The sequence below is a fragment of the Sparus aurata genome, chromosome 16, assembly GCF_900880675.1.
Source record: "Sparus aurata chromosome 16, fSpaAur1.1, whole genome shotgun sequence".
NCBI lineage: Eukaryota > Metazoa > Chordata > Actinopteri > Spariformes > Sparidae > Sparus > Sparus aurata.
The window spans coordinates 553,766-581,265 of record NC_044202.1 but is presented as its reverse complement, the minus strand read 5'-3'; the positions used below and the strand labels follow the sequence as shown (position 1 = coordinate 581,265).

General features: G+C 45.2%; 1 protein-coding gene across 1 annotated transcript in view; it reads left to right on the top strand.

Moving 5' to 3' along the window:
• Positions 1 to 25,558, top strand: part of mdga2a (MAM domain containing glycosylphosphatidylinositol anchor 2a) — a gene marked incomplete at its 5' end in the record, with an annotated part of 28,564 nt that extends 3,006 nt beyond the window's left edge. The window contains 9 exons of the mRNA XM_030391765.1: positions 3,766 to 4,038; positions 8,159 to 8,307; positions 9,357 to 9,534; positions 10,411 to 10,431; positions 12,356 to 12,511; positions 21,506 to 21,676; positions 21,756 to 21,886; positions 23,791 to 23,890; positions 23,988 to 25,558. Of these exons, the coding sequence (XP_030247625.1) occupies positions 3,766 to 4,038; positions 8,159 to 8,307; positions 9,357 to 9,534; positions 10,411 to 10,431; positions 12,356 to 12,511; positions 21,506 to 21,676; positions 21,756 to 21,886; positions 23,791 to 23,890; positions 23,988 to 24,076 (1,268 nt within the window). The remainder of the gene's footprint in view (positions 1 to 3,765; positions 4,039 to 8,158; positions 8,308 to 9,356; positions 9,535 to 10,410; positions 10,432 to 12,355; positions 12,512 to 21,505; positions 21,677 to 21,755; positions 21,887 to 23,790; positions 23,891 to 23,987) is intronic.
• Between the last annotated feature and the right edge of the window lie 1,942 nt (positions 25,559 to 27,500).

Sequence of the window (27,500 nt, the reverse complement as noted above, 5' to 3'; positions counted from 1 at the left end):
GAGAAGGCATTCGACCGTGTCCCTCGTGGCATTCTGTGGGAGGTGCTCCAGGAGTACGGGGTCGGAGGCCCTCTGCTAAGGGCTGTACGGTCCCTGTACTGCCGGAGCAGGAGCTTGGTTCGCATTGCCGGCAGTAAGTCAGACCTGTTCCCGGTGCATGTTGGACTCCGGCGGGGCTGCCCTTTGTCACCGGTTCTGTTCATTATTTTTATGGACAGAATTTCTAGGCGCAGCCACGGGCCAGAGGGGGTCTGGTTCGGGAGTCGCTGGATCTCATCTCTGCTTTTCGCAGATGATGTGGTCTTGTTGGCTCCTTCGAGCCAGGGACCTCCAGCATGTCCTGGGGCAGTTTGCAGCCGAGTGAGAATCAGCACCTCCAAGTCCGAGGCCATGGTTCTCGACCGGAAAAAGGTGGCCTGCTCCCTCCAGGTTGGGGGAGAGTTCCTGCCTCAAGTGGAGGAGTTTAAGTATCTTGGGGTCTTGTTCACGAGTGAGGAAAGGATGGAGCGTGAGATTGACAGGTGGATCGGTGCAGCGGGCGCAGTACCACAGATTACCAGTCAATATACGTTCCTACCCTCACCTATGGCCATGAACTTTGGGTCATGACCGAAAGAATAAGATCCCGGATACAAGCGGCTGAAATGAGTTTCCTTCGCAGGGTGACGGGATGCTCCCTTAGAGATAGGGTGAGGAGCTCTGTCACCCGGGAGGAGCTCGGAGTAGAGCCGCTGCTCCTCCACATCGAGAGGAGCCAGCTGAGGTGGCTCGGGCATCTGTTTCGGATGCCCCCAGGACGCCTCCCTCGGGAGGTGTTCCTGGCATGCTCCGCCGGGAGGAGACCCTGAGGAAGACCCAGGACACGCTGGAATGACTATGTCACCCAGCTGGCCTGGGAACGCCTTGGGATCCTCCCGTAAGAGCTGGAGGCAGTAGTCCGGGGAGAGGGAAGTCTGGGTGTCCCTGCTCAGACAGCTGCCCCCGCGACCCGCCCCGGATAAGCGGACGAAAATAGATGGATGGATGGATGCTGTAAAAAGAAAAATCTCTCTTCTAAACTGTGTCTGCTGTTTTTGACTGTGTAACAACACAATGCAGATTACAGGTGGAGCAGATTACAGGTGGAGCAGATTACAGGTGGATTACTCTCAAATAAGTGAAACAACATTGGAGTTACGCGCGACGTAGATTTAATGTTGGACTGTATTTAAAGATGGATCCTGGAGCGAAGCTGCTGAGTGGAAACTAGTTCAGTAAAAACAAACTTCATTTTATGTCTCCACAGTTTGTTACTGTCTGTTAATTGAGGCTCATAAATATGCTAATCAAGCTCCAGCAGGAAAGCTTCTGAGCTCCTTCCAAATGAGCTGTTAGAGGTTTTTTTTAGGGTTTTACTTTGACAATAATCCCTCACAGTCTGCTGGTTTCTTTACTGGATTACAGGATGACAGCGGTGTGAGGAGGTGACGTCCCACAATCCCTCTGACGAACCTCCAGAGTTTCAGACAACAAGTTACCAACACGAGCAGACACGAGAATAAAAGTTACACAGATGCTGATAACTTGGATTACAGTGAAGCACTGTCAGAGCATTATAATACAGAACGACCTGCTGATTTAGAATAAGACGAGGAGCCTGATGATGTGAATATAATCCTGTCCAGGTCCTTTATAACCTGGATTACAGAGACATCAGTGACACGACAGAACAATAATCTGAAACTCTGAAGTCAGCTGTGACAGAAGACTGTTGTTGGGTAAAGTTGTTGCTTTTGAGCCGAAGTTACCAAACTGTGTAGACCAGCTGTTCTGTAGTCCTAAAGCCTGACGCCAGTTAGCATGTTAGCACATCCGGTTCCCTCATGTTTTCAGTTACATGTGTGTAATAAGGTGTGTGGTTCCACAGGTTGAACATATTTACAGGTTTCATTCATCATTAATCTTCCACAGTTTAATTCTGAAGCTCTTCATGTGTTAAAAACAGTTAGCGGTTGCTAACGAGTGTCTGAATGAGACTACAGAGGTTGTCAGGGACATTAAACATCCTCACAGTGAACACAGAGACTCATCTACTCACTAGTCCGTCTTTACAGCCACTTTAGTTACACACTGTTCTAACTCTGACTTTACAACTTGTTAAGTATTGGCTGCAGTGATTGGTTGAATCCATCTGCTGTTACAATCCGTCCAAATCTGTTAAAGGTGAAGAGACAGAGAGACGACGACGAGATAAAGAAGTGTGTTAATCATCACGTGGAATCAGCTGCTGTCAGATCATTCAAACCAAAGTCTGAAGAGAAACTCTCACTAACGAGCTGCAGCACCAGCCTCAGCAGTGCATTATGGGAATTAAACTGCAAGGTCAGAAGTATTTTTTTGGTCCAATCAGAGAGCTCGGCTGAAGGTCGGCGTGGAGTCGAGGCGTCCGGCTGACCTTTAGATGTTCCTGGACTGAATCCCCCGCAGGAGGACGGTTCTGGAAACAGTCCTGGAGGGTCGAGACCAACCAGAGACCTTTAACTCTGTTAACTGTGTGTGTGTGTGTGTGTGTGTGTGTGTGTGCGCGTGCGTGTGTGTGTGTCTCACAGTAACATTGAAAGTCAAACATATGAAGAGTACTCGAGAAAAAGTCTTAAAGTATCTGATGTTAAATGTACTCAAGTATCAAAGTATCAGTAACATAACTGATCAATATATTTACATGTATAAACTGAGTCAGCTGATTTTTGTCTGATTTATAGATCAGTTGATATTTAAAATGTACGACTTTGTCCGTTCCTCACACACACGAGAGCTGAAGGAGTCAACACATATTCAGCTGTTCGTCTCTGATTTCTCATCGATGCTCTTCACTGAAGCTCTTCACTGAAACTCTTCACTGAAACGCTTCACTGAAACTCTTCACTGAAACTCTTCACTGAAACTCTTCACTGAAACGCTTCACTGAAACGCTTCACTGAAACTCTTCACTGAAACTCTTCACTGAAACGCTTCACTGAAACTCTTCACTGAAACTCTTCACTGAAACTCTTCACTGAAACTCTTCACTGAAACGCTTCACTGAAACGCTTCACTGAAACTCTTCACTGAAACTCTTCACTGAAACGCTTCACTGAAACGCTTCACTGAAACTCTTCACTGAAACTCTTCACTGAAACGCTTCACTGAAACTCTTCACTGAAACTCTTCACTGAAACTCTTCACTGAAACGCTTCACTGAAACGCTTCACTGAAACTCTTCACTGAAGCTCTTCACTGAAGCTCTTCACTGAAGCTCTTCACTGAAGCTCTTCACTGAAACTCTTCACTGAAACTCTTCACTGAAACTCTTCACTGAAGCTCTTCACTGAAGCTCTTCACTGAAACGCTTCACTGAAACTCTTCACTGAAACTCTTCACTGAAGCTCTTCACTGAAGCTCTTCACTGAAGCTCTTCACTGAAACTCTTCACTGAAGCTCTTCACTGAAGCTCTTCACTGAAGCTCTTCACTGAAGCTCTTCACTGAAACTCTTCACTGAAACTCTTCACTGAAGCTCTTCACTGAAGCGCTTCACTGAAGCGCTTCACTGAAGCTCTTCACTGAAACTCTTCACTGAAACTCTTCACTGAAGCTCTTCACTGAAACTCTTCACTGAAGCTCTTCACTGAAACTCTTCACTGAAACTCTTCACTGAAGCTCTTCACTGAAGCTCTTCACTGAAGCTCTTCGACAGTTTGACGGTTGTTTTAATCTTCTTCCTGGTTGTACTTCCTGTCTCTAACAGTCCCTCCCGTCGTGGAGCCGGTGTACACGGAGATCCGTCAGGCTCTCGGCCGGGCGTTCAGCCTCACCTGCCGCCTGCTGCGAGCTCACCCCGCCCGCCTCCTCAGGTACGAGTGGAAGCTGGGGTCCCGCCTCCTCACCGTCGGACAGTTCAGCGACCAGCGCGATGACACCAACTACCTGGTCAGAGCTCTGAACCGAGAGGGCTACGGCGAGTACACCTGTGACATCACCAACGAGGCCGGGGCAGGGCGCTGCACCTTCCTGGTCACAGGTGAGTCTACCTGACTGGGGCATGATGGGATGTTGAGTTGATGGTGTGAGCAGATTGGACGTCCTTTAAAGATTGATGTTTAACATTTGGAGTTCTGGATGGTTTCCACATCTGATTGGACCCGTTTACAGTTCTTATATCTTGACTTGGACTGTTTGGGCTGCTGGTCTTTGTTTATGTGCGATGACTACGTTTACTAGATCAGCCTGAAATGACTTGAAACATAATTTTGACTTGTCTCGATTGATTTCAGACGCCAAGACAACTAGAAATACTCTCCGTCCGAGAGTCCGACGAGACTCAACTGAAACACTTAAAATGTGTCTGGTTAGTTGAGACCAGCTCAGTGATCCCAGTCTGCTGCTGCTGCTGATGAGGTTTGTGTGAACAGCCTGAGGTCTGATGGGAAATCTTCTGATGTGTACGTCTGGAGGACGAGGACACGATGATTAATTAGAGTTTATCTGGTGTTTAATCCGGCGTGCTGACGCACCAGCAGACAGTCAGCGAGTCTTCAGGGGTTTGAAGCGTCATGATGATGTGGCAGCTTCAGGAAACCTTCACGTGTGAAGTGACACCAAACACTGAAGACCAGGACACGTCCGGATCAGCACCGGGCTGCCTCCTCTCTGCTGTTCAGCTCACAGAACACAGCTACATGTCGTCTGCAGTTCTCACAAGGTTTCATTTCCACCACGGTCCACATCTGATGTTCAGAGGCGTGTCGTTTGGTCCGGGTCACAGTTGGTGCAGGACCGAGCAGGATGTTCACTTCTTTTACCTTCAGGACACTCAGAGTGAGACGCTGTGGTGAGCCGGGTTGTTCAGCGGGTCGAGCCTTCAGTCCGGCCCGCCGTCTGTCCGACGCTCACTGTAACATTCAGTCATTTGTTTCGTCTGTAGATATTTTCGACTTTTGTTCTGTGGTGATTTTGGGTGAGTTGGTGTGGAATGACCCATATTCTAACACCAGCACCACACTGAGGCCTTCTGTATTTAGATAATGATTATATAATATTAGACTGATGATATTAACAGTATTTGGGAACAAATTTAAATGTTTTCTTTTTTTTGGTATAGAACAGATATTGTGACGTCACTAATAACAGCCCAGGTATCTAGTCAATACTTATCGGCAGACGTTTGATGTCAGAATCATGTTTTTGATCTTTCATGTAAATGTGGGTTCGTCGCCGACTCTCAGACTGTGAGTGGCGGTCGGTGGCGGCGGCGGCTGAGTCTCCTCGTACGTCCTGATGAAAGCTCCCCTGCAGAGACGCCCTGTCAGCGCTGCCAGACTCTTCCTGTAAACCCGGCGGCGGCGTTAAGCTTCTTATCGCGTCCGGCCGCCGAGCAGCGGCGCGTTCTGCTGGCGGCAGCAGAAAGCAGTTAAAGACGGAAGTTGTAAGCTCAGGATGGAGAGCTGATGGAAAATGACGGCGATTATGTCGGCTTGTCACTGCTGAGGTGAAGTTTGTGTTGTTAATCAGGTGTGGACACACCGGAGGCATTTTAAGTCTCACTCATCCTGTAGCAGCCAATGAGAGCGCAGCAGATCTCCAGAATAAAAGAGACACAAGAGAAACTGATGTGCTGCTCGTCACCTCAACTGGACCCAAACAAGGAAAGTGCAGAGAGTGTTTCTTTGTGTGAGTCTTGAGATTCAGCTTCACGTCTGAATTATTCACGTTCCCATCAGTCCGACTTTGGATCAGAGCAGAATCACACTGTGAGGTTCTCACTGAGTGGACCGTTCTCTTCCTCCCTCTGATTCACTCTGACGTTTCCTTCCTCTTCGTCACGTTGTCTGTGTTGTTGGAGGAAATCCTCCGTCCAGCACCGAGTCAGCAGCCTGCTGCAGTTCGCTGCAGTTCACAGGAGTTCTGGTGCTTTGGTTCTCTTGGTTTGGGACTTTTTACGCTGGAAAAAATGTTTTAACTCTGATCCAGTTTTCTTTAATTAGGGAACATTCACACCTGCCTTCTTCATCTGGACTTCATCTAATTGTGTCGGACAAGACTTGACAGCGATTCGCCTTCAATACCTGGAAGCTCAAGTCACGTCGTTCAGAACAAGTTAAAAGTCCGACTTGAACCGGTCTCAAACACGTGAGACCCGTGACCTTCAGCTGGTTCTGGAGTCGTGTTTAGTTCCTGCTGCTTGGCACGTTTCCTGTGCAGCTGCTTCAGAATAGTCCGGTTCTGCTCGAGGTTTCTGCTGTTAAAGGCAGCTTGTTCTCATCAGTGTCGCGGGGTGCTGCTGAACGTCTCTGTGGTTCGGACCTGCTCAGTTTGGAAAGTGTCATAAGTTTTGATGAGAATTGGCGCTGAATAAATAAAGATTGATTGAAAGAACTTGCAGGTGGAGACGTCGCAGCTCTGCAGGGTTCTCTGATGTGTACTGGTTGTTACGGAGCTTTCAGCCGCCTGTCATCGTCCTCCTCGCTGTTTACTGACTGTCTGTAAATGATCTGAATCCAAACCACATGACATCACATCTGACATCACATGACATCACATCTGACATCACATGACATCACATCTGACATCACATCTGACATCACATGACATCACATCTGACATCACATCTGACATCACATCTGACATCACATGACATCACATCTGACATCACATCTGACATCACATGACATCACATCTGACATCACATGACATCACATCTGACATCACATCTGACATCACACTGACATCACATCTGACATCACATCTGACATCACATGACATCACATCTGACATCACATCTGACATCACATGACATCACATCTGACATCACATGACATCACATCTGACATCACATCTGACATCACATGACATCACATCTGACATCACATGACATCACATCTGACATCACATCGACATCACTGCATAACATCTGACACACATGACATCACACATGACATCACACATGACATCACACATGACATCACACATGACATCACATGACATCACACATCACATATGACATCACACATCACACATGACATCACATGACATCACACATGACATCACATGACATCACACATGACATCACATTTGACATCATATATGACATCACATCTGACTTCACATCTGACATCACATCTGACATCACATCTGACATCACATCTGACATCACATGACATCACATCTGACATCACATCTGACATCACATCTGACATCACATGACATCACATCTGACATCACATGACATCACATCTGACATCACATCTGACATCACATGACATCACATCTGACATCACATCTGACATCACATGACATCACATCTGACATCACATGACATCACATCTGACATCACATTTGACATCATATATGACATCACATCTGACTTCACATCTGACATCACATCTGACATCACATCTGACATCACATCTGACATCACATGACATCACATCTGACATCACATCTGACATCACATCTGACATCACATGACATCACATCTGACATCACATCTGACATCACATGACCTGAGTGAGTGCTGAACTGAAGACGTCTGAACTCTGTCCGCTGACGTTGAGTTCAGATTATTTTGTCAAACTGCTGAGATGAAGTGAAAATGACTCTGAGAGGCTGTTTGTGTTTATACAGCTGAGTCAGCCAATCAGGACTCAGCTCTGTGTTATCAGGTCGACCATGTTGGAGGCTTCGTCCAATCAGGGGAATTCTTCTTCTTCAGTGGTTTAATCCTCCAACCTGCATGTCAGCAGGAACACACAGTGTGTGTGTTCCTGCTGACGGACATATGAACATGCTGTCACATGCACACACACACACACTCACTCACACACACACACACACACACACTGTTTGCTGTCATATTAAATTGAGCTTTATAATCCTGCTGCTTGTGAGATTAACACTCTGACTCTTCTTCTGTTTCTGACATGTTCTCGTTCCTCTTCATCTTCCTCTTCCTCTTCATCTTCTTCTTCCTCTTCTGTTTTGTTCTCTGCCTTTTGTTGCCTCTTTTCTGTATTTTGTATTGATTGGACCTGTACTTCAGTCTCTTGTGACCCGCCTGCCTGTGTTTCTGTGTTTGGGTCTGCCTGTTTTTGTTGAGACTTTGGTGTCCTGACAGAATCGTCCTGTCCGTGTCTCGTCCTCAGGGAAGGCGTACGCTCCGGAGTTTTACTACGACACCTACAGCGCTTTGTGGCAGAACCGACCTCGAGTCTACGGCTTCAAGCTGCAGTGGACTCAGATGGAGCCCAACGCCGTGGACCGGATTCTGGCCTACAGACTCGGGATCAGACAGGTCAGAACAGCCTGATAGATCTTCTTCACACTTTACACAAAGTCCCTAAACATGCAGCTGTTGTGGTTCAGTTCCTGCTTCGGTTATTTCCTGTTTTATTTTGAAGTTCGGTGATGTTTTGCTTTTGTTTCCTCTCTGCATCTCAGTTCTGTTTAGTCCCTCGTTGTTCCAGCGCTTCATCAGTTTGTCAGTTTTTCCTCTGTTTTGTTTCCATTTTTGGTGCTTTGACTTTGGATTTCATGGACCAGCTTTGTGTTAAAGATGAACTTTATCTGAGAATATGGACGAAAACAAACCTTTGAATAAAAAGATATGTGGGTCAGATATGATGCTACAGTGGGCAGGAGGATGATCTCTGTACCTGAGGCCCCTGCAGCATCAGCCGGGCTTTACAGGAGGAGGAGGAGGAGGAGGAGGAGGAGGAGGGCTTGTTGCCATGGCAACCTGCCTGTCTTTTCATTCACACACAGCAGAGTGCTGCAGAGAGAGAGAGAGAGAGACAGAGAGACAGAGAGACAGAGAGAGAGAGAGAGAGACAGAGAGAGAGAGAGAGGGGAAGAAGAAGTGCTGACGGGGCAGAAAATGTTGAGAAGAAAAAGACGATGATGATCCAGAGAGACTGGAGGAAGTTTACAGGAGGTGGAGGAGGAGAGGAGGAGCAGAGGAGGAGGAGGTGTTTGTTGGAGTATAACAGGGATGTAGCTGACCCTCTCATCTCTTCTGTGGATGTGTTACTGTGTCCTGGTAGCAGGTAAGCCTCACTAACAGCTGGAGGTCTTTCCAGCAGGTTTATATTGTTTTGACTATTTTAATGCACAAAGTTTGTGCACAAAAGCAAATAAAGAACTATAATGTGTTCCTGTGACACTCAGGGATTCTCAGAAAAACATGTCAGACTACATGTCATATAGTCTGATCAGCTGTAACAGTTGCAGCTGATCTGAAGTCAGCAGAAGCTTTTCAAAAGAGCCCCAGACCACATCCGTCCTCCAGCAGCTCTGGAGTCACTGCGACACCGAGACGAGTTCAGACCGTCGTTTGTGTTTCAGATGGGTCAGAGCCGCTGGTGGGAGCAGGAGATCCCCATGGAGGGAAACATCCAGAAGGGGGAGCTGCTGACCTACAACCTGACCGAACTCATCAAACCAGAGTCCTACCTGGTCCGCCTCACCCCCATCACCCGCTACGGAGAGGGCGACGCCACTGAACGCATCATCACATACAGCGGTATGTTAGTGAGCTGACATCACACACACACACACACACACACACACACACACTGATGAGCCCTGAACATGTTTGTGTGTCTCTGCAGTGTTTCTCTTTATTTATGAAACAAGATAAAAGCCGTGAGAACAAGAGAAACACAAACTGTTGAGCTGTCACATGAATCCTGACGGGAATCTAAAAAAAAATCACTGCAGAGAAACGTCAGAGAGAAAGAATCTGACGAGACGAGAACAGAACCAAATCCTGACGACAAACAGAGAAACAGACGCAGAGGAAACTCACAGCAGGAGGCGACGACACAAACACAGAAACAACGACCGGCACCAGAACAAGAACATGAACCCGTCTGCTCTGTGATGTCGGGTTTTGACAGACTGTCAGTGAACGCCTCGCCTCCTGATCGGCACATTAACTCCCCGCAGCAAACCCAGCGAGGGTTCAGACGGGAAGCTGACGCGTCTCGTCAGGTAAACGCTCGGCTCCGTCACCAACGGGTCACCGCGGGTCACCAACGGGTCACAACGGGTCACAGCGGGTCATGGCGGGTCACGACGGGTCACAGCCCGAAAAACATCAGGACAGATGTTTGCTGTGAGCTGAACTGAAGAAGAAGAACTGGACTAAACATCCTGAAGGATTATTTAGACCTGCAGAGATTCTTCAACACGCTGGTTAAACAGCTGATTCACAGCAGAACACATGATGTCATCACGTCACGTCACGCTGTGACTCGTTATCAGCTGTCAAACATCCAAATGTCAAAGAAATAAATGATGATCGTTATCCCGCTCAGCTCAGACACGTAATGACAAGTTACCTGTAACCTGCAGAAACTGTAATCTAACAGAGTTCTTGTCTTTTGTCCCTTCACAGCTCCTGTCAACCCACATCTCAGTAAGTACCTGCACACCTGTCCACCTGCACACCTGCACACCTGCACACCTGTCCACCTGTCCACCTGCACACCTGTCCACCTGCACACCTGCACACCTGTCCACCTGCACACCTGCACCTGCACACCTGTCCACCTGTCCACCTGCACACCTGTCCACCTGCACACCTGCACACCTGTCCACCTGCACACCTGTCCACCTGCACACCTGCACACCTGTCCACCTGCACACCTGCACACCTGCACACCTGTCCACCTGCACACCTGTCCACCTGCACACCTGTCCACCTGTCCACCTGCACACCTGTCCACCTGCACACCTGCACACCTGCACACCTGTCCACCTGTCCACCTGCACACCTGTCCACCTGCACACCTGTCCACCTGCACACCTGTCCACCTGTCCACCTGCACACCTGTCCACCTGCACACCTGTCCACCTGTCCACCTGCACACCTGTCCACCTGCACACCTGTCCACCTGTCCACCTGTCCACCTGTCCACCTGCACACCTGTCCACCTGCACACCTGTCCACCTGTCCACCTGCACACCTGTCCACCTGCACACCTGTCCACCTGCACACCTGTCCACCTGTCCACCTGTCCACCTGCACACCTGTCCACCTGTCCACCTGTCCACCTGTCCACACGGACACTCTTCACAACACAATCATTTGCTGTATCAGTAGTAGCAGTACGCTGCCCGGCCAACACAAAGGTCACACACTCTGATATTTGGACGTCTTCAGCTGTGATCACAGCACACGTTCTCTGGTGTTCTGATAAACTTCTGCAGTGTCACAAGATTTATTTCCGTCCAGTGTTGCATTCAGATCTTGTACTGATGACGGGAGAGTCGGACCACTGCACAGTCTTCTCCAGAACATCCCAGAGATCCTCAGTGGGGTTCTGGTCCCAGTCTGAGCCCGATGAATCCTGCTGGTGTTATCTTAGAATATTCAGGTGTCATCAGGGAAGAACAGACCCACTGATGGAAACACCTGCTCATCCAGTACATTCAGGTGGTCAGCTGACTGATTCTTTGGCATCATGTTGCTGAACCTGGACCGGACCGACTGAATCAACCCCAGATCAGAACACTGCCCCCCACAGGCTGGTACAGCAGGCACAAGGCATGATGGGAGATCACTTCATCTGCCTCTCCTCTTACCCTGACGCCCCATCACTCTGGAACAGGGTCAATCTGGACTCATCAGAACACAGGACCTTCTTCCATCCAGAGTCCAGTCTCTCTGCTCCCGAGCACACTGGAGTCTTTTGTTCTGATCAGCCTGATTAGTGGTTTTCTTAAAGCTGCACAGCTGTTCAGTCCCTTCAGTTCTCTTCACATTGTGCATGTGGAGATGTTCTTACTGTCACTATTAACATCGAGTTCTACTGGTTTTCTACCATCTGATCTCACAAAAAGTTTAAGTGATCGCCGATCACGATCAGTCCGACCACATTTCCTCCTGGAAGACGATGGTTCCCCTCTTTCCTTCCAGTCTTTAATAATGCGCTGGTCAGTTCTGAGCCCGGTTTAGTTTCTGGATCTCCTCTGATGTTTTCTCTGCTTGCTGCATGCCGATGAGTAGACTGACATCTTTTCCACGACCACAGGATGTGTCTTTCCACATGGTTGTTTAAGAAATAAGAAGCTACTCGTTGCATCAGTCGAGGTTAAATAACTTGTTGCCAGCTGAGAGATAATCGTCCGGCAGTAATGATCCAATCAGAGGCTCGTTCCTGTCTGCAGCTACATCCAGGTGGAGACTTTTGTTTTGGCCGGGCAGTGAATAAAGAAGCAGAAAGTGAAGATAACAAGTAAAGTAAAAGTACCTGAACACTGTAGTGCTCAATGATTAAAGATGTATTCTGTATTCTGTGTGTGTGTGTGTGTGTGTGTGTGTGTGTGTGTGTGTTCAGGGGAGTTCCAGTGTGGTTTCGAGGACGAGGCGATGTGTTTGTTCTCTCAGGACAAAACAGACGAGTTCGACTGGACGCGTCACAGCGCCGCCACACGAGACACCAAATACACCCCCAACACCGGGCCGAGCTCGGACCACGCCGGCTCCAAGCAGGGTACACACACACACACACACACACACACACACACACACACACACTCTGTAAAGTGAGGCTGGTTCAGGAGGACACTGGGTCGGTTCTGGAGGACGTGTTCTGACTCTACAGATGTAACGGATCCGTCCTCCAGCTCCTCTCTGTTTCCTTTGACTTCTGGGTTTATTTCATTGTTCGTGTGCAGCGGAGGATTTAAACATTCACATCGAGCTGACTCGTGAAGCGAGGACAGGCCCCGCCCACTGCGACCACGATAAGACTGTGAGACCAGGAAGCCGCCCGAGGAGAGCGGCGTGACGGACTCACGGCAGAGTTCTGATTAAATACTTTGTTTCTGCTGCGAAGAAGAAAAATGTCTGAACACATTAAAGATAAATGAGCTGCAGAAGTGTCGACAGATTCTACAGGTACACCTGTAACGACTGAGCCTGTTTGTTGTTCTACAATCCAGAAATAGATCAACTAGATCATAAACGCAGCTGAAGGTCAGAGTCATAAGACATGAACACGTGACTGATCAGGGATCAGTTTAGCGTGACTGAAGTCTGCTGACAGGATCGACTTCTAAATCTGACCCAGAACATTTTTACATTTCTAGTTAAAAATGACAAACTCGGGCTTCCGGTTCCGCTTCACACGAGATGACAGCCTAACTTAAGAGCTCCCCAACGGTTTTATCAAAGTAACCCCGAAACAGCGTAATTCTGTAAAACTAGTGAACACGGTTAGAAATATGGAGGAAGGGGTTTCCACCAGAAGTAGGACAACAATGAACATGAGAGAAATCATTCCCGAAATGAGTCAAGACAGCCGAAGCGGCTCTCCAGACCCGTATGCACATGGCGACGATGGACCTGAAGCCTGCTTGCAAAGTATCTTAAATGAACTTCGGGAGTTTCGAAGAGACAGTAGGGAGCAGCTCTCGGACATTAAACACGAACTAAAGAGAGCTAATGAAAGATTGGACGAGGCCGAGGGGAGAATTGATGAAACGGAGAACGTACTTCAAGCAGCATCAACGCTAATAAACCAGCTAATGCAGCGGCAAGCTAACCTTGAAGCTAAGCTAGTAGACCAGGAGGGCCGTGCGCGGAGGGACAATTTAAGGATCTATGGAATACCTGAAGGTAACGAAGGCAGCGACATGATTGGCTTCGTGGATAAACTGATGAAAAATGCACTCGACCTTCCTGCTGACAGAGATCTCGGAATTGACCGAGCTCACCGCGCCCTGTCACAGAGGCGCAATGACCCACAAGCAAAGCCCCGGTCCATTATAGTCAAGTTTGGAAGCTACCGCACTAAAGAAGAGATTCTCCGGAGTGCATGGCAGAAAAAACAGATCTTCTATAATGACATTCGCTTCTATGTGGACCACGACTTTCCCATCGAGGTGTTAAAGAAACGCAGCGAATACACCGAAGCCAAAAAAGTGCTGAGAGAAAAACGAATCAAGTTTCAGACACCGTATCCTGCAAGGATGCGTGTCTTCTACGAGGACGGCACTCGGGTATTCCAGGATGCTTCAGAGGCAACGAGGGACATGGCTGAACGAGGGTTACCAGTTAAGGTGGTGAAGTCCTCCACCGCTCCGGACCGGGAGACACGGCTCCTCTCTACCTGGCAGGTGGCGAGAAGGCGGCTGGATGGAGGCGCAGATCAGGTGCCCGGCGCGGCAGGAGGCTATGCGAAATCTAAGAAAGGCCCTCGTTCTCAATATAAAGAAAAACTTCGGGAATTCAAAAGGCAGTCGCCCAGGGCAGAAGACTGAGAGCTCAGAACTGTTAAAGACTAAACCAGATAAGTGTTACCTGGTTTGAATCATAATCCTGCTACTCATCCAAAAGACTGTCAGCTCGTTCTACATATTGGTATGTTTCATTCCTACTCTATATCTTCTTCATAGTTAAAAAAGGTTGGGGCTCACTAATTAGCGAGTCACATATGGTTAATTTTATTTGGATTTTTGTTTGGACACTGGCTAACATTCGGCCACACTTGAGGGCCCCGCTACTGACCCGATGTGGGACACTCCCTTATGGGAGCTTTGACTTTGCAAAGCCCCGCAAGGCTCCTTTGAATCGAGCCTCTTCATTGGAACCAACCGTTCTTCTATTTTTCCATGAAGCTCTGTTAAATGTTGTTCTCTGTTTGATGTTGTTTTATTATTGTTCTCTGGGAGAGAGATCATCACTGTGCAGCCTTTATGTTACTGGGAATGCTGGGAGAGACTTTGTTTTGGAAAATTTCAAAAGACTGTGAATAACCAAGTCCTTAAGGTTATCTCTTATAACGTAAAGGGGATTCTAAACCCGACAAAGAGAAGCAAAATTATATCCAAAATGAAAAAGGAAAATGCTCAAATCGTACTTTTGCAAGAAACACACCTCACCCCATCAGAGCATGAGAAATTAAAAAGAATGGGATTCTCAAGGGTATATTATGCATCTTACAAATCAGGTCGACGGAGAGGCGTAGCAATCTTAATCTCGCAGAAAATACTATTCGAACAAATTTCAGAGATAAAAGACAAGGAAGGGAGATACATAATAGTTTCTGCAAAAATTGATAATGTTACCACAACAATCTGTAATATTTATGCCCCCCCTGGAAGCGACTTTTCATTTTATAGAAAGATGTTTGATTTAATGATAGAGGCTACAGGAACTGTGATATGTGGTGGAGATTGGAACATTCGCCTCAACCCACAACTTGACTCATCCAAAACTTCAACCAATACATCATTACATAAGAGAATTAATCTCTTAATGACAGAATTGGGTATAATAGATCTCTGGAGAGACTTTCATCCGTCAGACCGTGACTATACTTTTTACTCACCTCCTCATAACACATACTCAAGAATAGATTATTTTTTTGTTTTTAAGAGAGACCGTCATAGAATGTATAGCTGTGATATTGGTAATATCGATTTATCAGATCATGCCCCTATCTCCTGCACTGTTCATATTGACAATAATCCAGGGAGAACACAGTGGAGACTAAACACAAGTATCCTGAATAATTCACAATTCAAAACTCAAATGAGAAATGAAATAAAAATGTTTCTAAAGGACAATGATACCGGGGAGGTGGACTCAGCTATAGTATGGGACACCCTAAAAGCAGTAATCAGAGGGAAAATTATATCTTTTTGTGCCTATGAAAAGAAAAGAAAACAAACAAGACTTAAAGACCTCAACAAAGAATTGAAGGATCTCGAGGCTCAACACAAAAGAGAGCAAAAAACAACCATAATGATGAAAATAAAGAAAATCAGAAATGAACTGAATATATTATACTCTCAGGAAATTGAGAAAAAAATGGTGTTTACAAAGCAAAAATACTATGAGTCGAGTTCAAAATCAACTAAGCTATTGGCAAGAAAACTTAAAAAACAACAAGCTGATAACACTATATATAAAATTAGGGATCCGGATTCTAAAACGATAAAGCATAAACAAGAAGAAATACAAAAAATGTTTACAAGTTATTACAAATATCTATATACACAGCCACAACTAGAGGACAAACAACAGATTACTAAATTTTTGAGCTCCCTTAAGTTACCTGGATTGTCAGAGGCACAAAATCAAATACTAACAGCCGCAATTACTGAAGAAGAGCTAAGCAGTGCGATCACCAGACTTAAAACCAATAAGTCACCAGGCCCGGATGGCCTGCCCTCAGAGTGGTATAGGGCTTTCCGGACAGAATTAATACCTAGTCTTCTCCGAGCTTGCAATACAACTTTATTAGACGCAAAAATGCCTCCCTCTTGGAATGATGCAGTAATTTCGGTTATTCACAAAGAAGGAAAAGATAAATTAGAATGCGGATCGTACAGACCTATTTCAGTGTTAAATGTAGATTATAAATTATACACAGCCATCCTTGCCAAAAGACTAGAAAACATTTTACCACAGCTTATACACAATGACCAGACTGGATTCATCTCAAAAAGACAAATCTATGATAATATTAGACGGTCTCTGCACATACTTAACCATATTCAACAAAACAAGCTAGAAGCTGTCCTCGTGAGTTTAGATGCCGAGAAGGCTTTCGACTCTGTGAGCTGGCTTTTCCTATATGAAGTCCTTGAAAGATTTGGCTTTCATGAAAACTTCACCAAAGCCATCCGTACCCTATACGGTAAACCAACGGCTCAAGTCAAGATAAATGGACACCTTTCAGACAGAATCACCTTAGAGCGGGGAACTAGACAAGGATGCCCACTTTCACCATCACTATTTGCACTGTACATAGAGCCTCTGGCACAATACATAAGACAAACAGAAAGCGTCAAAGGAATCTGCATTAATGAGGAAGACCACAAGGTGGCGCTATATGCTGATGATATTTTGGTTTATTTAAATAACCCATCTGAATCCTTCTCTAACCTTATGAAGCTTCTTGACACATTTGGCAGATATGCAGGGTATAAATTAAATATACAAAAAACACAAATCATGTCATTTAATTACACACCTTCAGAACACCTTAGGGAGAAATTTAAATTAAAGTGGGATCAAAAGTCATTGAAATATCTGGGGATAAACTTACCAAAAATCATCGCAACACTGGCTGAGATAAATTATAACCCTCTACTAACAAAAATCAAGGATGACGTACATAGATGGAACGCTGTTTCCTTTCTTGGCCTCAGTCATAGAATTGATTGCGTCAAAATGAACATACTTCCACGATATCTTTTTCTGTTCCAAGCTCTTCCTGTAGAAGTTCCCTCAAAACATTTTTCTGAATTGAATAAAATAATCTCTAGATTCATTTGGCAGGGAAAAAAACCAAGGATTAAATGCAAAACCTTACAACTCCCAAGAGAGGAAGGCGGAGTTGCTCTACCAAATTTAAAAGCGTATTATTTTGCAGCCCAAATTAAACCATTAGTCAACGTTTGTATCCCAACATACCAGGCCAGATGGAAGGACATTGAACTTTCCATTTTGAATGACCCTCCAATTTACGCGGTACTATTACACAAAAACCTGGCGGGACTCATACATGATGTAAAGAACCTACTTCTGAAAGCCCAACTAAAAATCTGGAACACTATTAGGGAAGAGTATAAACTAGATGATAAACTACAAATCATTCAATGGTGTGCTTACGATCCTACGTTCAAGCCAAACAAAATGGACCATAGATTTAAATCCTGGATTGCAAGAGGAATAACAACGTTTTATTCCTTAACAGAAAAAGAACAGTTCAAAGACTTTGAATACCTGAGGGGAAAGTATCACCTTGAAAAAAATGATTTTTATAGGTATCTTCAGATACGAACTCATTATGAACATAATATTAAGAATAAAACAGACTTTAACGACCCAATTTTGAAAATATTTACCAATGCCTATAAAAACAAGTGTGAGAAGGGCATTATCTCTAAACTTTACAAAGGCCTAATGGAAAAGAAATCCAACACTACAGACTACGTTAAAGAAAAATGGGAGAGGGAGGGTAACTTGTCAATCTCATGTGTTCGTTGGCTTGATATGTGCAGACTCCAGTGGAAATGTACTAATTCCAACACCTGGCGTGAATTCGGATGGAAATGTCTTATTCGCTTTTTCATATCACCAAGGCAGAAGGCACATTTTTCTGGAGGGAATTCTGAGTGTTGGAGGCGGTGTGGTTTTCAAGATGCCAATCATTGGCATATATTTTGGGATTGTGCAGTGATAAAACCCTTTTGGGTGGAGTTTCACAAAGCACTCAAAAACATAATTAACACTGACCTACCCTTGGAATTTACCGTATTATTCTTAGGAAATGTTGACCTTCTGACAAGGTGTGCCGATAAATATATGTATGGTATCTTGATTTCAGCCTGCAAAAAAGCTATAACCAGGCGCTGGTTACTTCCTGAACCACCCACAATACAGGAATGGACTGACATAGTGAACAGCATCTATGTCATGGAAAGGATCACTTTCTCCCTTCGCCTTCAGAAAGAACTGTTCACTCAATTTTGGACTAAATGGATTAAATATATAAAACCTTTACAGCCAGATTTCGTGGAGATATGAAAAACCCTGCTCGGCTGCTTGTTTTTAGCAAAATGTACTTGTTTTAACCTCTCAGAAAGCTCCCCTGCCTACCATTTTATTTATTTACCTCTATTCACTTATGCCTTTTATTTTTTCTTATCTATTTTATTTACTTTATTTATTTATTTTATTTATTTTATTTTTTATTTATTTATATATATATATTATATATATTGTGTTATTTATGTATATATATATGTATATATATATATATATATATATATATATGTTTATATGGGTGTATGTGTATGTGTATGTATGTATGTATGTATGTATATATATGTGTATGTGTATGTGTGTATGTATGTGTATGTATATATATATATATATATATATATATATATATTTTTTTTTTTTTTTTTTTTTTTTTTTTTGCACAGCTTTCCTCTCCCAACTTGTAAATAGTTTTACATACAGAAAATATGTGGACTGCAGAAGAGTTTAAAATGGCTTTGTATACATATTTGACCTTGTATATGAACTGCTGCTCCATTAAAAATTAAATAAAAAAAAAAAAAAAAAAAATGACAAACTCACCTTGAAAGAAGCTTTTCAGTAAGACGGGAGCATTTTTTTAAATGTTCGTCACATTTAAGTCCTGTTAAAGTTTAAAATGTAGTAAAATATCTCAAACTGCTCTTTGCTCTGATTGGACGACTGATAATCATCAGATTAAATAAATTACTGTCATACAGTTTAGCAAATATCAACATTTGAAATTATTTTCTGATTCTGATTTAATTAATTAATCTTCAGACACAACGTGAGCAAACACTCGCTGACAGCGGCGATTAAAAACTGTCAGAAACCTCGAGCAGAACCGACTCGGTGCTGTTCGGACTGTTGGGTCGCACTCATTTCATGTCTTTCCTCAAACGTTCTCAGGAAGAAATATCTTTCAGTTTCATTATTATTAAAGATTGTACAACAGGAAGTTCTCGTTCTCACATTCTGTCGACTTCTGATGAAGATCATGTAGCACGTAACGTTAGCTTGCTAACAGACATTAGCTTACTCCCCAACAACTAACAAAGATCAGGGAGAATAAACTCAAACACTTTATTAAAGTGTGTTCTGCCGAGTTAATATGTGACATGTGACAGAGTGAAGCAACAGGACCGCAGTATATTTACCTGTTTCATTGTAATTAAAGTCACTAAGCTAACAGTTAGCTAACACAAAATCCATCAGAAGCATCAGAAGTGAGGAGCCAGAAGGAGTCCAGAGAAACATCATCATCGTCTCAAGGCTCTCGGCTAAATTGCCACATTTTCCAGTGGAGTCTGGCGTTTGTCCTCCCGCACAGACGCAGCGACGTTATCAGGAAACAGCAGCATGTCACCGACACACTGACGATCAAGTGAGTGTCAGGCTGACTTTCACAGTCTGATTAGAGAGAACAAACGTCTGACTGAATTATCTTTGTGCTGTCAGCGCTGACTCTGGATCTGTTAGTGGGCGTCGTAAGCCGACCTGTCAAACTGTCCAATGTGCCTTTAGTTAGAAGAAGATAACTTTAGCATCTGTGCCAGAGCAGAGCCGGCTGACAGTTCAGAGTTTTGTTTGTTAATTTTCTTCTTACTTTTAAACGCAGGCGTCAGCTGTCACGCTGGCAGAGTTCAGTCTGACAGCTGCGGCTGGTTTAAAGCTGGATGTCAGGTGACAGAAACAAAGAGCAAGAGATCTTCTGCTGCCGCCATTTTGAAACAGATGATGAGCAGATGATGAAGGAAGAACAGGGAGACAAACCAGGACGGTAATTTAATGAGACTCAGGACCGTTTGGATCCAGACAAAGACATGAAGTCCTGTCAGATCTGCCGGCTCCTGGAACTAACAATAGATCGTTTGGATGGTGGATAACTTACTTTATGTTTCGCTATGTAAGGAACTTTCTCAGAGCTCGTCGTTGTTTCCTGGAGACGGAGATTTTGAAAGGTGGCGCCCAGCGGCCGACTTCAGACAGTTTACATGAGCTGAGTCGGACCTGTCGGCTGCTGCGGCTCCTCCAGGCAGGAAGAGGCTAAATAATCAAATGTGATTGGCTGTCAACACCTGACCATCAGACCCCGCCCTGAGGTAGAGAGACAGCCACTCGGACAGAGAGAGAGAGAGAGACAGGAAGTACGACAGGAAGTACAAGAGGAAGATCAAAGTCCTGAAGAGGATGTTGGTTGCTGTTGGTCGTTGATTGGTTGTTGGATGGTTGTTGGACGGTTGTTGGACGGTTGTTTAGTGGTCAGTTGGTCGTTGGTTGTTTGAAGTGTTGCCGCTGCGCCTCTTTGACCACAGAAACACGTATAATCAGCTCACATCACAGTCAGTTTGGCCGCGGTGGTAATTCCATTCAGAAGGACCTTTGAAGCACATTTAGCCATGATGACACACAAACTGAAGACATGGTAGTTTGACTGTGTGTCAGTCTGTCCTGATGTCCTCTCACATCCACGTTCAGCTGTTGATAACTTAAGTAAACTGCTGATGTTTGTTGTCTTCTTTGTTTCCTCCTGGAAATTCATCCTGTTCTTCTTGTGCAGCTCGTTTCACTCTGCAGAGTCTCATTAAAGTCAGCCTCAGGGTGTGTGTGTGTGTGTGTGTGTGTGTGTGTGTGTGTGTGTGTGTGTGTTTTATATACAACTGAATTTGTGAGGATTGTTTTTGCTCTGAATGAGCCGGGGGTGGATTTGTTTGTGACTCCAGCTCTCTGAAGGACTGAGACGTTTCTGCCTCGTGGGTTAATCTGTGCAGGTCGGCAGCGTTACAGGTTCAGTTCCCTGAACAGCTCAGGAAGACGGTTACTACCCGACCGAGAGGTTCTGTTTTCAGCCTGTCTGTGGGTTTGTCTGGGTCTCATCAAACTGAGGAGCTGTTTGTGTGGACCCTGCGCTGACCTTTGACCCGGCTCTGCTCTGACGTTCTCACAGGTTTCTACATGTACATCGAGACGTCGAGGCCGAGGCTGGACGGAGACAAGGCCCGGCTGCTGTCTCCCACCTTCAACATGAACTCCAAGAGCTCGCCCTCGTCCTCCTCCGTCACCAACAACCCCACTTACTGCTTCGCCTTCTACTACCACATGTACGGGAAGCACATAGGTAAGACTGCAGCAGGTCTCAGGTGCAGGTGTAATAATGGTGATTCCAGATGTCTGAGCCTGCTGCTGTGTGTCTGCAGGAGCGCTCAACGTGTACCTGCGTCAGAAAAGTCCGACAGTGACGGACACCTCGGTCTGGAGTCTGACCGGTAACCAAGGAGACCGCTGGCGACAAGCCAAGGTCAACATCCACCCAACCGCAGCCTTCCAGGTACAGACCACACCCGCAAAACACACCTGCTGTAACACTAAACACACCTGCTGTAACACAAAACACACCTGCTGTAAGACAAACACACCTGCTGTAACACTAAACACACCTGGTGTAACACTACACACACCTGCTGTAACACTAAACACACCTGGTGTAACACAAACACACCTGCTGTAACACTAAACACACCTGCTGTAAGACAAACACACCTGCTGTAACACTAAACACACCTGGTGTAACACAAACACACCTGCTGTAACACTAAACACACCTGCTGTAAGACAAACACACCTGCTGTAACACTAAACACACCTGGTGTAACACAAACACACCTGCTGTAACACTAAACACACCTGGTGTAACACAAACACACCTGCTGTAACACTAAACACACCTGGTGTAACACAAACACACCTGCTGTAACACTAAACACACCTGCTGTAACACTAAACACACCTGCTGTAAGACAAACACACCTGCTGTAACACTAAACACACCTGGTGTAACACAAGCACACCTGCTGTAACACTAAACACACCTGCTGTAACACTAAACACACCTGGTGTAACACTGAACACACCTGCTGTAACACAAACACACCTGCTGTAACACAAACACACCTGCTGTAAGACAAACACACCTGCTGTAAGACTAACACACCTGCTGTAACACTAAACACACCTGCTGTAAGACAAACACACCTGCTGTAACACTAAACACACCTGCTGTAACACTAAACACACCTGGTGTAACACTGAACACACCTGCTGTAACACTGAACACACCTGCTGTAACACAAACACACCTGCTGTAACACAAACACACCTGCTGTAACACTAACACACCTGCTGTAACACAAACACACCTGCTGTAACACAAACACACCTGCTGTAACACAAACACACCTGCTGTAACACTGAACACACCTGCTGTAACACTAACACACCTGCTGTAACACTAACACACCTGCTGTAACACTAAACACACCTGCTGTAAGACAAACACACCTGCTGTAACACAAACACACCTGCTGTAACACAAACACACCTGCTGTAACACTAAACACACCTGGTGTAACACAAACACACCTGCTGTAACACTAAACACACCTGCTGTAACACTAAACACACCTGCTGTAACACTAACACACCTGCTGTAACACTAACACACCTGCTGTAACACTAAACACACCTGCTGTAAGACAAACACACCTGCTGTAACACAAACACACCTGCTGTAACACTAAACACACCTGGTGTAACACTGAACACACCTGCTGTAACACAAACACACCTGCTGTAACACAAACACACCTGCTGTAACACTGAACACACCTGCTGTAACACAAACACACCTGCTGTAACACTGAACACACCTGCTGTAACACTAACACACCTGCTGTAACACTAACACACCTGCTGTAACACAAACACACCTGCTGTAACACTAAACACACCTGGTGTAAACACAAACACACCTGCTGTAACACAAACACACCTGCTGTAACACTAACACACCTGCTGTAACACTAACACACCTGCTGTAACACTAAACACACCTGCTGTAAGACAAACACACCTGCTGTAACACTGAACACACCTGCTGTAACACAAACACACCTGCTGTAACACAAACACACCTGCTGTAACACTAACACACCTGCTGTAACACAAACACACCTGCTGTAACACAAACACACCTGCTGTAACACTGAACACACCTGCTGTAACACTAACACACCTGCTGTAACACTAACACACCTGCTGTAACACAAACACACCTGCTGTAACACAAACACACCTGCTGTAACACAAACACACCTGCTGTAACACTAAACACACCTGCTGTAACACAAACACACCTGCTGTAACACTAACACACCTGGTGCCTTTCCTCTGCAGATGGTGATGGAAGGCGTCCGCGGCGCCGGTATCGAGGGAGATATCGCCATCGATGATGTCACCATTGAGGAGGGAGAATGTAAAGATCCTCCTCCCAACAGTGAGTCCACGTCATGAACACGTCTGATTTTAAGCAGATTTATTGTAGTTGTGATCCGACTCATCAACACGTGCTCTCTCTCTTGTTTCCCACACAGATCTAAGGTCACTTGCCCCGCCCTCATCACCACATATATGGCAGCTGTGCGTCACTCTGAGTCTGGCTCTGATTGGCCAGCAGAGGTGACCCCCCCTCCCTACAGGACGCCACATCCTTTGACTCTTTTGGCCCCTCCCTCTCCTCCATCCTATCCATCTCTCCCGCCCCAACTACCAAAGATAAGGTCAGAACTACTTCCTGCCAAGATGGCTGACACCAGTGGTCAGAGGCCGCCACAGAGAGGAGGTGATGAGAGGAGAGTGGCGGTTCACTTCTAGTTTGACGATGCTGCGTCAGGTGGGCAGGGCCGCTTCTGTAGCGTGCAACATCACTGGATGCACGTAGAGTTTTTTCGTGGCAAGTTTTGAAGCAGCTGTTCGTCATCGCGTCTCTCCGGTGAATCGTTTTGACCTTTTGGTTTCGGCTTGGCGCCATCAAGCACAAAAAGGCGCCTCGGTGAGAAAAGAGAGGAAATGAAAGCCTGAATGTCTCCTTCCCTGACCTCCATCGCCCGCCATCACCCCTCCCAGCCCCCCGCCTCCACGGATCAACAGTACTGTACCGCGAGCTGGACGGACAAACGGCAGTCTCTCTGTTTTTGGGGGGAAGGTAACTTTTTACAGCGGGCGGACCGACAGAGTTTTTAAAAAATACTTTCAGATCTTATTTTGACGTCTGTCTGTCTGTCTGAGGAGAAGAGTTCACCCTCTGCCATGACATCAAGTGCCTTCAGACTCACGGAGGAAGAGGTCGCCGCGCCGAGGACCGCCGTCGTCACGGAAACGGGTGTGACATCATCACGGAGGAGATAACCAACGAACAGAAACATCTTCTGGTCTGATTATGCAGAGAATCAGTTTCTTACAGAGTTCTTCTTTTTTATGATCACAAGAGGATTCTGGGAAAAAGGAAGCCATGTTGGATGGACAGGAAGTAGACTCTGGATACAGACAGGAAGCTCTTTGACTTATTTAACAATTAAAAGAACAACAAGCAATCATAATTCTGAGGACCTGTGAGTGGATATTTCAAAATAAAAGACTTCCTGTTGGACATTTTCAGCCTAAGCCAATGGGATTCGAGCATTTGGTCTCTCAGAACTATTTTAGTATTTCAAAATAAGAGTTTTCAGAAGGCCGCAGAGACTTTGACGCTACCTGAGACCATCGGTTACCTTAAACTACAACAACAGCCGGAGCTTTTGAAAAGGAGGATGATGTGTTATGTAAAATCAAATCTTCTATTGTTCCTATAATAATATAAAGACGGGAGTTTGTTTTATTGTTTTCACCGGGCGGATCTTTAGTTCAGATTTTACTTTGATTTGTTTTTGATCCAAACAGGAGAAAATCCTGCCGTCATGTTTGTCACCGTTCGAGTCGAGAGCAGAAACATTTCTACTGAGAACAAAACTCATTTTACAAAAGCACAAACAGTCAGCCAACATGTGAACAACACCCTGAACAACATCTCAACACACCTGAACACACCTGAACAACATCTCAACACACCTGAACACACCTGAACAACATCTCAACACACCTGAACACACCTGAACAACATCTCAACACACCTGAACACACCTGAACAACATCTCAACAACATCTCAACACACCTGAACAAACCTGAACAACATCTCAACACACCTGAACAACATCTCAACACACAGGAACACACCTGAACACACCTGAACAACATCTGAACAACATCTGAACACACCTGAACAACATCTCAACACACCTGAACACACCTGAACACACCTGAACAACATCTCAACACACCTGAACACACCTGAACACACCTGAACAACATCTCAACACACCTGAACACACCTGAACAACATCTCAACACACCTGAACACACCTGAACAACATCTCAACACACCTGAACAACATCTGAACAACATCTCAACACACCTGAACACACCTGAACACACCTGAACAACATCTCAACACACCTGAACAACATCTCAACAACATCTCAACAACATCTCAACAACATCTCAACACACCTGAACACACCTGAACAACATCTCAACACACCGTCTGTGTCATGTTTCATGTTGAGGCTCATTTCTGCCCAGAAAAGAAAAACATGGATTTAAAGTTTGGACGAAAGAATTAAAACTTTTATTATTCTGACTCGTCAGTTTTTGACTTTGTTACTTAATTTTGATTTTAAAAGTCTCGATTCTGAATCACTTACCTGTAAATTCTCATTTTCTTTAGTAATTTAAATGTTGAATCTTATACTGTGGTCATGAGTCTCATGATGGATTTCATAACTTTGGTTTGAAGCGTTTCCTGTCGCAGACGAGCCTCCAGACAGACACACTGCTGCCATTTTGACTCACGTGGATCAGAACCTGTGTGACGACAGCGACAACCTGAAAACACGTTCAGAGACGTGAAACAGTCGGAGCGTCTTCAGGTTCTGTGACGTGAAACATGTGGAATCACTTTCAGGGTTTGATTAGTTGAATCTAAAGGTCAGCGATGACATCACAAAGATCTGATCACATGACTGATGACCTGATCTCCATCTCAGCCGCCGTCGCTCTCATTAAACTCTGACGAGGGTTCGTTGGATGAAGATCATTTCTTCTTAATGTTTTGTTGATGTTTTGTTGCACCGACGCTCTCTCTGCGGGTTTTTCCACTGCAGCTGATCGGCAGAGTTCTGTTGGACCTCTGGGTGTCGAGACGGTTCACATTAGCAACGTTAGCTCGTTAGCTTCCGTCACAGAGACGCTGAATGATATCTGCTCATCAACAGGCGCAACACAAAGTTAGAGTTTTCATTTTTTAACTAATAATAATTCAGTGATTGGTTTCTGGTGTCGGTGTAAACGGGTCGGGGTTCTGTAACGTAATGGATCAGCTGTGAGACTGTGTGAGAGGGTTCAGTGATTAAAGGAGCATTCTGTAGTTTTATAACGAGAAAGATCGTCGTCAAACTGAATAATCAAACTCTCTTTGATTTCATGACTGAAGAAACAAACTGACCTGAGGAGGTTCGCTGTGTTTAGGTGTGGCGGACCCTGCCACTGTTCTGTCTTCACAGTGTTGTGGGAACTTTCTCTTCCTCTGAGAACAGCTTGTTGATTCACTGATGAGACAGTTTGTTTTATTACCTCATTAATATTGTGAATATTTATGTTGAGTTTGTTCTGTAAACTCTCACAGAGCCGCGTCAGCATCACAGCTACAGAAGTTAATAAACTTCCGTCTGAGAGTCGAACTCATGAAAACACCTGAAGAGGAGAAGTTTGTCGCAGCACGTGATCGACGTGGTCGTGGATTTAAACATCGTTGTTGAGAACACGTTTTAAATAATGAAACAAACTTTTCAACCTCAGACGACTTTATGAATCCACCGGAGCTCAGCTCAGTGATGAGACACATAAAAAGCAATAAAATATTATCTGAAATACAAAGAAGATGTTTGATCATCAGTTAATACAATGAGAATGAAAAAGAAGATTCTGATAGCAGATAATCACTCGAGGTTT